General features: G+C 49.9%; 1 protein-coding gene, 1 long non-coding RNA gene and 1 pseudogene across 2 annotated transcripts; 1 reads left to right on the top strand and 2 right to left on the bottom strand.

Annotated features, from left to right (window-relative positions):
* Positions 1-1918: 1918 nt before the first annotated feature.
* On the bottom strand, positions 1919-5030 carry LOC115247331 (uncharacterized). The gene is made up of 4 exons (XR_003886390.1): positions 4927-5030; positions 4738-4834; positions 2824-2914; positions 1919-2364 (listed from the first exon to the last, which is right to left on the bottom strand). It is a non-coding gene; the product is annotated as an uncharacterized lncRNA (long non-coding RNA).
* Positions 5031-6508: 1478 nt separating this feature from the next.
* Positions 6509-7991, top strand: cfd (complement factor D (adipsin)). The gene is made up of 5 exons (XM_003976805.3): positions 6509-6643; positions 6718-6874; positions 6963-7104; positions 7171-7461; positions 7581-7991. Exons 1-5 carry the CDS (start codon positions 6583-6585, stop codon positions 7758-7760), a joined length of 831 nt encoding a protein of 276 aa, XP_003976854.2. The 5' UTR covers positions 6509-6582; the 3' UTR covers positions 7761-7991.
* Positions 7992-8257: 266 nt separating this feature from the next.
* LOC101069795 (GTPase IMAP family member 7-like) lies at positions 8258-10730 on the bottom strand (annotated as a pseudogene).
* Between the last annotated feature and the right edge of the window lie 584 nt (positions 10731-11314).

An 11314-nucleotide genomic window follows, 5' to 3' on the forward strand; every position in this document is an offset into this window, starting at 1 on the left:
CGAACGCTTTTGTCTCCCGCAGACGGGAAGTGATGTAACACGAAACAAATGAAAGAGAGCGGCGTTTTGCTCAAACAGGTCGCCTGTCCACTGACAGAGGGGGTGCACACACACACACACACACACACACACACTCAGATGTGCTGTAAGTGTGTTTGTGTGTGTGAGTTGATGTCTGTGTGTGTGTTGTGTGGTGTGTGTGTGTGTGAGTTGATGTCTGTGTGTGTGTGTGTGTGAGTTGACGTCTGTGTGTGTGTGTGTGGAAGCCAAATTTGGCAGGGTGACACCTGAGCCCAGCAGAAGCTGCCTGAACCAGTTTGCTGCTGGTTCTTCCTCCCGTCTGCAGCCTCCTCTGATACCTCAGATGGTTCCTGCTTTCACCTGGAGGTTGGAGTTTAAAGCAGGATCTCTTGGACGGTTTTATCGGTCGAGCTGAAGTCAACACGCGATCGAGTCGAACGGATTAGTAACCTGAGAGGGAAACTGGTCAGACACTGGCCAGTACAGTGCTGGGTGAGGAGCATCAACCAGGCCGTTACCACTGGCAACAGTAACAATGTGCACCAAAGTCCATAGTTATAAACAATATGGCAAACACAGCATTTGTCCCAGTATTACCGGTCCATTTATGCTAGTGTGTGTGTGTGTGTGTGTGTGTGTGTGTGTGTGTGTGTGTGTGTGCGTGTGGTGTGTGTGTGTGTGTGTGTGTGTGTGCGTCTAGGATCAAACGCCCCGGTGCTCTGTTTCAGTCCAGTCGTGCCGTTGCGTTGGTTCCCGTGTTGACTGACTGTCGGTTGGTCGGGTCAGCGCCTGCGAGTGACCTTCAACCTTTGCTCCGCCCCTCCGACATCTTAGCTGACGCTCTTCACAGGAAGCAGTCGGAACATCAAAGACGCCCCACCAGAAAAATAACACGACTCTTCTGGTTGAAACTCGTCGGACTCAGGTAGAGACGAAGGAAAGGCTGAGTGTGTGAGATGTTGCACCCTCTGGTGGTGAGAAGAAGAACTGCACGTTTGAAGGGTCCCCTGCTCTGCTCTATCAACTCCAGGATAGATATCTTTCATCTTCTAATTTTAAAATCTTTCTGGGATACTGTGGAAAGAAGGCGGGGCATCTATAAAGGGGCGGAGTTTTCGGTGTGGGTGGGGTATTGTGGAGAGGCGGGGGCAACGTTGAGGGCGGGGCAATCATGGAGGGGACCCACTATTTATGTTGTTATTCAGTCTGAGGTGATTGTAACCATGTTGGTTGGCAGCTTAATTTAGAATATCAATAGAGTTGAAGGTTTGTCATGATTCTTTAAGAAGAGAACAGGTTCTGTCACCTAGGGTGACAGAACCTGTTTTCTGCAACCACACAAACAACCTTCGGAGGGCTGAATATGATAAATATCACATGGTTCATTTTTTCCACGGCGACGTCCAGCCGACCCCAACCTTAAAGCCACATATGAACCTTCAAACAGTCGTTTTGAAGTTGAATGTGACACACACACCACACACACACACACACACACACACACACACACACACGGGTGGTCTGATCTGAATCTGTGTAAATTACATCTGAAACATGACAAACACGAGTTCAGACAAGAGCTCTGGTCCCTGACTGAGTGAACTGGTTACACTGGGACAGGGAGGATAAACAGGACTGGTTATACTGAGATTGGGAGGATAAACAGACTGGTTATATGGGATTGGGAGGATAAACAGACTGGTTATACTGGATTGGGAGGATAAACAGACTGGTTACACTGGGACTGGTTAACCCCCATAAATAGACTGGTTAACCCGCTAGGCTCTCTAGGCTTAGATAACTGCTTACGTTAAATATAAGGATAAATGATGATGCAGCTTTGCTGGATTAATTATTTCATTTGATTCCATGAAGATGAATTTTATTTTCTGCTGAGCTAAACCATCAGCTGACTTTAACAACCTTCATTCCCTCTTTTATAAAGCATAAATATAAATCATTTGGCCTTCGTGATTTCCCCAGTGATCCTCCCGCTTTATTCAGGGATTAATTTATATTCCCGGGAGCCGTAATTACAGAGCTGGAGGGTCTGATTCTCCTGCTGGTTGTGCTGTGAACGCCTGGATTGTGGGAATGTGAGCAGCAGTTTTTGGGACTGTCGTTGGTTCTCAGGAACGTCTCTGGATGAACAAACAAACGCAGCTTCATACAAAAGGCCGGCTTATGGGCGAGGCAGCCGGATCAGGAACCGAGTGAGAAAGGTGGGATCTCCACCGGGACCACCACCAGGAAGGGGAACATCAGATTTACAGGATTCAGCGTTCTCCTGGGAAACCAGCGGGTTCTGACGCACGTTACTGGTTCTACTGGGAATGAACAATCCTGAGAAAAGGAAGCGAAGCGTTTCACACATTCAAACTTCAGCAGCTGCACAGATGTTTAATTAATCTAAAGTCATTAAAGATGAGAGAATTCAAACACAGATATTAAAAGACAGTGACAACCCAGGAAGGATGTTCTGAGACGGTTTAACTTTGTGTTCATGTATAAATCTAAATGTGAGGGTCAGAATCATCTGCCGTCCTTTATATTTTAGACAATTTATTCTATATTTAATTCATAAAATGAGACCAGGTTTCTAAAAGAAACCACTTGATTTCAAAAAGACCTAAAATGTTGACCAGCATTTAATGTTGTTTTGCAATAAGGACGATAAAGAGAAAACGTAAGTGTCTAAAAACACATTTATCTGAAGTGTTTACAGAGATTAGCTGCAGATTTCTGCTGCCTGGAATTCAGATTATAGTTTAAACAGAATAACTGAGGTTTGCAAGTTCCCACCTGGGTCTAAAACGTCTTCCTTTCCAAACCTTGAATCCCAGACTGATGTTTTCCAGGATGGTGTGAAGATGCAGGTCTGTGGGACCCCGGCCTGGAATAAGACGTCAGCTTAGAGAGATTAGAGTTAAAGAGCGGTTGGACGTGTGGAGCCCCCCCCCAGCAGCAGCTCCCATCAGATGGGCCCGAGCTGGTGCAGGAAACAGGCCGTTTAGCAGTAATCCCCCTCCTCGCTCCGCTGGAGACGCCGTCCAGCTGCCTCACATTCCCACATCTACAGATAACGTAAGGGAAATCACGGGAGGCAGCGATTATTGGGACCTGGACCTTTCACTGTCCGGCTGTTCATACAGGCGCTTCACAAGCAGCCGGGCGAGATGATGGACGACAGAGTATCAGGAAAAGGGAGAAATCTGGGAAAAATCTGGGGGAAATCTGGGAAAAATCTGGGAAAAATGATGCAGCACATGATTGACTGAAGGGCTGAAAACAGGCTGACAGAGCAGCTGAGTCAGCGTCTGAGAATGAGGGGACAGAGGGGAGGGAGACTGGGGAGAGGGAGGGGGGGGAGGGAGGGAGAGGAGATGGAGGAGGAGGGGAGAGAAGGGGAGGGAGGGAGGAAGGGAGGGAGGAAGGGAGGGAGGGAGAGAGAGGGAGGGAGGGGAGAGAGGGAGACTGGGGAGGGGAGAGGGAGGGGGGAGGAGGGAGAGAGAGGGAGGGAGGGAGAGTGGGAGGGAGGGAGAGAAGGAAGAGGGAGGGAGAGGAGGAGGGAGGGGAGAGAGGGAGAGGGGAGAGGGAGGGGGGGGGGGGAGGGATGGAGGGAGGGAGGGAGGGGGGAGAGGGAGGGAGAGGGGAGGGAGAGAGACAGAGGGAGGGAGGGAGAGGGAGAGAGAAAGCGGAGAGGGAGGGAGGGGAGAGTGGGGGGGGGGAGGGAGAGAGAGGGGGAGGGAGGGAGAGAAGGAAAGAGGGAGGAAGGAAGGAAGGAAGGAAGGAAGGAAGGAAGGAAGGAAGGAAGGAAGGAAGGAATGAAGGAAGAGAGAGAGAGGGAGAGGAGAGAGAGGAGAGAGAGGGAGGAAGGGAGGGAGGGAGGGAGGAAGAGAGGGAGAGAGGGAGGGAGGAAGGGAGGAAGGGAAGGAGAGAGGGGAGAGAGAATGTAGAAAATGAGTCTGTTAAATCATATCTGATAAATAGTTCAGTGTCAGACCACACACATGGATGAACAGATAGACACGGCTGCATGCACACACCCACGCACGCACACACACACACACACTCACACACACACGCACACACACACACACACACACACACCTGGCTGGGTGGGCTTGGTTGCTGGAGGCCAAAGTTGTAACTGGCAACACCCAGAGAGTAATTACAAGTGTAATCATCTAAACACACATCACAATTTATGAGTCGGCTGAAAAGTCCGAGCTCAAATCTACAAAAACCATTAAACGCTGTCGCTTCACCAGGAATCAGCTCCTAAAACTGGAAGGGCTGAAAATGGTGAGTTTTAAGTCCCTGGGTGAGTTTGTCACGACTAAACATCAAAACTTAGTTAAACTGTGAGAACGGAGATGACGTCACCAGCGGTGGCCCTGTAATGCTCAACACCGCCTGTAGGGGGCAGCGCAGGCCGCCGCTTTCTGTCCGATCCTCGTTCTGGGAACAAATAATCTCCAAAATATTCTTATGGATGATAAATAGGAGATCAACACAACAAAATAACAACTGGTTCATTAGCGTTTATCACAGTTATAGTCGATTTCTGAAGTAATGTTTAACTTACACACTATGATGTGATTCTTATCTCATGATCATGTGAAAATACCTCATAATTACAAGATAAAATCTCATAATTATTTTTCATTGCATCACTTAAGATCCAGTAATTATAAGATATGCATCTCATCTCACCATCTGATTGATCTGTTGTCCTAGCAACAGCTTTAGAACGACGTGTTTCCATTAATGGTCCTCTGGATTTATGAGCAGTTACGTCCTCAGTTTAACACTGTGGAATGTAAATATCAGAGATATAAATGTATAGATGTGCATTCAGCTTCACTTTTCAACATTGTCACACAACAGCGATCAGCCACCTACGGATCAACTGGTGGTTTCTGAACTCTGGGATCTTTGATCCAGAGTCTTTCTCATCATCCTGAGATCTTCTCATCATTAGAAGATCCTGATGTGACGTCTTTCCTACTAATTATGAGATTGTCTGTGTAAATATTGATGGATAAAGGCTCCAAACAGGAGTCAGAAAGCACTTTAATGGGTCAGACTGGCCTGTTTCGCTTATTTACCTGGAGAAAAGATGATGTGGGAATGATTTTAAACAGGAATTCACAGGTTTCTGGTGGAACCTCCATCAAACCTGATGAGACGAATCATTTAGAAGCGGAGACGTGAACGACCTCAGCTGAACCGTGTGATGGAAGGAGCCTCTGGAAGGTCTCGCGTCCTCTCGGCTTCTTCCCAAACCTGAATCAGACAAGTAAAAGTTTCCCTGACGACGGCTGTGTTTCACCGCAGGATCATTCCGCCCCGACACGCCGGCCGAGGAGAAGCAGAGCTCCGCTGGCAGCCCGAGAGAAGCTCCAGGTTCGGTTTGTCTGGACACGAAACAAGCGAACGGTGCCAAGACACGCGCACGCGCACGCACGCACAGCACACACACACACAGCACAGGTGGAAGTCAGGCTGTAATATTCACTTCAACACGTGGAGGGAAACGTGCACAACACAGCAATTACTGACTTTAGCCGCGTTAGCCGCAGCTCAGACGTGTTTGGCAGGAGCGGCGGCGGCCTGAACCGGGTCTGGGAACAGAAACAGCTGCACTCGGGCCCACGGTTGCATCACATCTGACAGAGGGAACAATCAGACGCTCTTGCGAAACAGTTTTCATCACGGTTGGAAATTGGAGGTTCATTTCAGGGAGCGGAAACGTGTTTCCCTCCCAAAACGTTCTGCAGGTGAGCCTCAATCTTTTCTCACCTTTCTAATGAAGCCTGCAGCGCCTGGAGGGTGTCTGCCGTCTGGTTCTGCTCGTGTCTGAGCGCTTTCCTGTGTCAGACGGAGATGAAGACAGGCAGCAGCTGCAGAAGGTTCTGCTGCACCTCCGTATCCGTCAGATGTAGCCCTGCAGCCCCCAGGTGCCCCCACAAACTGCTCCTCCAGCTGCTGCGGGTCAGCTGACCAGCCATGACAGCAACATGCAGGAAGGCTGACGACTCCAGTTAGCATCTGGCAACATTCTGCAGTTAGCACACAGCGGGTGATGCCACCAAGAACCGACTGGTTTCCAGCATCCTGCCAGCGCATCGCACATGCTAACAGACGGAATCGCCGGAAGAGGGAAGCGACTGTAGCGCTCAGTGTTGCAGAGGCCGGAGCAGGGACCATCGAGACCTCTTGCCACCGCCGCCCCTCTTCCTCTCCTGTCTTTGATCTTAACACCGCTGTTGTGTTCAGGTCTTAGATCAGGGGAGTTCTGAAAGTCCCGGGGGTCGAAAACCTCCCTTAACCTCAATTTATTAACGTGTTGTTGAAGAATGTGGAGGGTTGTAAACAAACGTCTCAGAATGTGTTTACTTTCCTGTTTCACATTCCCGGAACTGTGGAACAGGAGGATGGACGTACTCCCACATGTGTTCTGCTGCAAATCTCCTTGATTTATGTCTCCTCTCCTCAAGCTGGAGCCTTTAAAACGCCGCCGTTGCTGGATCTGACTTCATTCAAGAGACAACCAAGATGTTGGAGAAGCACGCGCGTGTGGCTGCCGCTGTCTTCGTCCTCGCCTTCGTTTCCCACAGTGAGCCGACTCGCCGCTGGTTCCTCATGCCCGTGTCCGTGTTTGTGTGTCCTGCTCTGTATTTGTGGTTTCAGGTGAGGGAATCATTGGCGGCAGAGAGGCGACGGCGCATTCTCGGCCCTACATGGCGTCCATACAGGTGCCCGAAGGCGAGAGCATGAAACACGAGTGTGGAGGGTTTGTGGTGGCGGACCAGTGGGGTGATGACGGCGGTCCCTGTCTGCCGACGGGGTGAGACGATCTTCTTCTAAATAGGACGTTTTTGCTAAACCAGCCTTGTTGCTAACGGTCGTTTTCATCCGTGCGATTTGTTTTTCAGGCCGAACGGACGGAAGGTGGTCCTGGGGGTCCATTCTCTGAGCCAAGCCGAGGACACCAAACAGATATTTGATATTCTGGAGCTGCACAATCACCCAGACTACAACACGCTGAACTATGACAACGACATCGCGCTGATCAAAGTGAGTCTGGTTGTCTTTCATCTCCAGCTGAGGGAGCCATCTCACATCTGAAGCTCTGCTCTGCAGCTGGACCGAGCTTTCAACGCCTCCCACGCCGTCCAAAGTGTGGAATACCTGCGGGAGGGGGGCACCAACCCCGGCACCAACGTGGCGGTGGAGACGGCCGGCTGGGGGTCGGTGGACAACCTGGGGACCAGGCCCGACAAGCTGAAGGAGGTGGTCCTGGAGGTGGTCAGCTCCGCCCGCTGCAAACGCAGCGACTACTTTGGCAGAAAGTTCACAAACAACATGTTGTGCGCGCACAAAATTTGTGAGGATCCCTGCGATAAGCCGTTCAGGAAGGAGGACAGCTGCGACGTGAGTTGGACCGGAGTGTCTCGCATTCCAGGCGGATTTAACCGCCAATGTTTCGAATAATTGAGGCTGTTTTATAGTCAAAACATTGGGACCTTGATTGTGGACTCCTTGTGTTCCAGGGTGACTCTGGAGGCCCGCTGCTCTACAACGGCGTGGCCGTGGGCATCACATCCAACGGTGGGAAGAAGTGCGGCCAGCTGAAGAAGCCTGGAGTCTACACCATCATCTCCCACTACACTGCCTGGGTGGACCGGGTCATGGCCGAGGAACCGGCTCCAACAGAGGCTCCCAGCAGCTAAAGAGCAGCTGAGAACCAACAAATGTATTCAAACATCGACCCTATTTACTTCTGTTTGTCTGTTTTGGCTTCACTAACATGTAAATCTGCCAGTTTGATGCTGTCTTAACTGAAATCATGTGTAACAACCAACCCAGTGGATCTTTAGCAACATCCTGGTTTTGTTGGCACCAGCCGATGGATCCTGTTTACACATGACGAGATATGAAAGAGTAAATATAAAAACTGATAATGTCTCGTTCTTGCGTCCAGATGTGAGTAAAACCGTCAGCCAGGCTTCTCTTCTCTTCTCTGCACAAACGGAAAAGATCAAATCTTCAGTTTAGTTTAAAAAAAAATGTCTTTCATTTATTGGGAATTTAATGCTTGCTGCTTTACATCCTCGGAGATGTAGCACAAACTTCGCACCGTGAACCTTCTCAAACTGCTGCTCCCCATTTAGAAGCTGGTGGAAGCGGCGATGCTTCAGGCTGTGATTAATGAGAAAAGTAGCCAGGCCTGACCCGAGTCAGTGTTTATTAGACTCCAAACAGGGACATAAATCCTGAACATCAACACAACGGCGTCGTTTGGGAGGGAACCAGAAATTCCGGAGCAAACTTCTCCAGAGTGGTTTTCTCCTCCAATCAGGTCTCGGTGATGTCGCCACCTGCCGGCCATTAAAGGCATTTTCACAAGAATGCACAATACATATGTAATATAATAAACCAAAATCAGAGGGAATTTGCGAATAAATGTAGAAAAGAGCTTTGAAAAGAGCTTTATTTCCTCAGAAGGGAGTTCCCTTCCGGCGCCCCCTCTTTCCGCCCCTCCATCTGTCTCTTCCGCTCCTGCAGCTCCTGCACTGGAAACCTCCTGGTGTTGTAGGGTCGACCTCCGAACGCCGCCGCCAGTTTGTTGATTCCAGCCAGCAGCTCTTTCACCTGGGGGTAGCTCAGAGCATTCTGGGACTTGGTGACGTTCAGCTCGTAATAGCGGCTCCCGCATTTCTGGACCACCCCCTGGAGGGTGGCGTGGGCTCCCGCCACAAAATCGCTGATCCTCGGGGGCCTCTGCCCGCCGCCATCGAGGCGAACGAAGAGGACGATGCTGTGCTCCACGGAGTCCCGCCCAAAGACCTTCTGCAGGTGCGCCAGCATGTTGCTCTCGCCCTGGGTGAAGCGCCCCACTTGGAGCACCAGCAGGAAGACGTGGGGGTCCAGGCAGGGACAAAGCCAAGCAGTCCTTGACCAGCTCCAGGTTTTCCATCCCATCCTCGTCCCACATCTCAGGGGTGTCCACCAGGACGAGCTGCCGTCCCTCTGCAAACACCTTCTTTCTGTCACAGGCCAGCGTGGCCTGAGGGGCTTCAGGTCGCGACTCACTGACCGAGTAGTGACCACCCGCTCGCTCCAGGATCAGGTTCAGGGCCGAAGTCTTCCCACATCCAGAGAGGCCCAACAGGACGACCGACGTCTTCTTTGCATCGTTACCTTAAAGCACACCCAAAAAGTTAAATCAGCTTGTAGATAATGAATTATCATTAAAAAAAACAAGACATTAAAATAAGCAAGTTTTTAGTGTTTGTTTTCGTTTCTGTCAGTAAAAACTAAAGTAACGTACTGTATATTAAAAAATGACGAGTAGAAAACACGTCAATCACCTTAATGCAATATTATATGTACTTTACATTATTCTGAAAATATTTACACCCGTGATCAACAACTGGTCTTAGATAAATGTGCTTGTTTACGCTCCATAAATTATTGGTTCCGATTCTACGTAAACAGCGCCCGTGTGTTCCTCTGCTGACCTCTAGTGGTCAAAGGTGGGAGGAGCACCAGCTGCTAAAACTAATGTGCTCATGAATGAAATAAAACGAGCTTTTCTTTTAATTCAACGTATTTGAAGCGATAATAAAAATGACAATAAGTTACATTTGTGTCAAAGAAGTTACCTTCACTCATCTGGCGCTGCAGCATGGCTCTGTGGCTCACCACGGCCTCCTCCAGAACTCTCTCGCTTTGACTCGTGTTTTTTCCTCTCGGCTATCTCTTTCTTCCTTTCCTCAGCATGTTTCACCTTCAGTGCTTCCATCTCTCTGGCTCTCCTGTCCTCCTGGTACCTCGCCAGCTCCTCGAAGGCTTGTCCCTTCACTTCGGCCTCCTGCACCTTCTGCCTCAGCATTTTCATGGACGACTCGTCTGTGCTGCTCCGCTTCGCCGCGGCCAGCACGGCCTCGCTGTAGCCCGTGCCGCCGTGCTCGGTCAGCGTGAGGTCGACCATCTCGAACAGCGGCCTCAGACCGTCGCCAGCTCCGGCCGCGCTGACTCTGCAGTATCTTCCGTCACAGGTGTTTATCAGCTCCATGAGACTGTCGTCCAGCGTGTCGACAATTTTTACGTTTTCCAGAGAGAGAACCACCAAGAACTTCAAAGCTTCAGCTCCAAAATGTGCCTGCAGGATTTCCATCATTCTTCTTTCCCTTTTGATAAAAATCCGCCTTCAATCAGCAGCACAAATATACAGACTCCATCTTTGCAGGACCTAAAGCAGCCCTCTATTTCCCGGCCGATGTTCTCCTCGCTCATGTCTTGCTTTAGCTCAGCGTAGCGCAGACAGAGGGAGCGATGCTCCACTGTCAGCTCGCACACCTGGTTGGAGCCCTGAGAACTGAAGCTACACTGCAGATGGTTCCCTGAGCTGTCCCGAAGCAGAGCCTCCAAACAGAACCACTGTTCTGCTGTGGATAGCACCACCACCTCCGGCCCGGGGCTCCTCACGCCGTCTGACAAGCGCAACATTTCACACGAATCTGCAACATTAAAATGTATCCGTCAACAGCAACGCCGTCTTTTCTAAAGAGAAAGCTTCTACGGAGAAGTACTCACCGTGCTGCATGTCTTCTCAGGTGTGCACAGGTCTGAGATCCTTGTCAGCTTAAGAGAGCCGCTGAAACTGGCCGTACTGGTTCTGACAAAGGTACCATGCCGGATGCTTCTTGATTACAACATTTTTGCTGTCACCTTTTGCACCTCAAGGAAGTGCATTCCACTGACAACCCAGGAACAAATGCTGCAGGTCGAGGGTGTCTGTCTCTGGGCGTCATGGCTGAGTTCCACAAAAGAACTCCCCCAGGATCGGGTTTCCCCCGCAGACTTTGTTTTTCAGCTCTGAAGTACAGACTGACAATATTCTTCATCCAACACAAATTGTTGCAATAGAATGGATTAATCATCTTGGTCATAAGTGGGAACTGAAGGCAACTCCTCAAACATAATGACTGCGCTGAGTTTCTGCCAGAATAAGGCTTGATGTGGTCGTTGCTGCTGAAACAGGAACTAAGTTGGAATGTAAATAAACATCAAATTATGATTAAGATTAAGATGAACTTTATTCATCCCCATGGGGAAATTGAATTGAAAATTGAAATGCAATTGTCATTGATGGTGACAATGGAGGGAAGTGTGCATTTGGAGTGTGTCCCATCGTTATGGCTGGATTGCTGTCTGACGGGAGCTGGTCCAGGCATCCCTGTGGTGAGGAGCTCCTCTCCATGGTGATGCGCTTACTCAG

Source organism: Takifugu rubripes, chromosome 2 (genome assembly GCF_901000725.2).
Source record: "Takifugu rubripes chromosome 2, fTakRub1.2, whole genome shotgun sequence".
Classification (NCBI taxonomy): Eukaryota; Metazoa; Chordata; class Actinopteri; order Tetraodontiformes; family Tetraodontidae; genus Takifugu; species Takifugu rubripes.

What these genes read in the sequence shown, in the direction of transcription:
- cfd (XM_003976805.3), top strand. Translation starts at nt 6,583, where the DNA reads ATGTTGGAGAAGCACGCGCGTGTGGCTGCCGCTGTCTTCGTCCTCGCC. An exon ending in CCTCGCCTTCGTTTCCCACA is followed by an intron (nt 6,644 to 6,717) that starts GTGAGCCGACTC and finishes TTGTGGTTTCAG; the next exon opens with GTGAGGGAATCATTGGCGGC. An exon ending in ACGACATCGCGCTGATCAAA is followed by an intron (nt 7,105 to 7,170) that starts GTGAGTCTGGTT and finishes TCTGCTCTGCAG; the next exon opens with CTGGACCGAGCTTTCAACGC.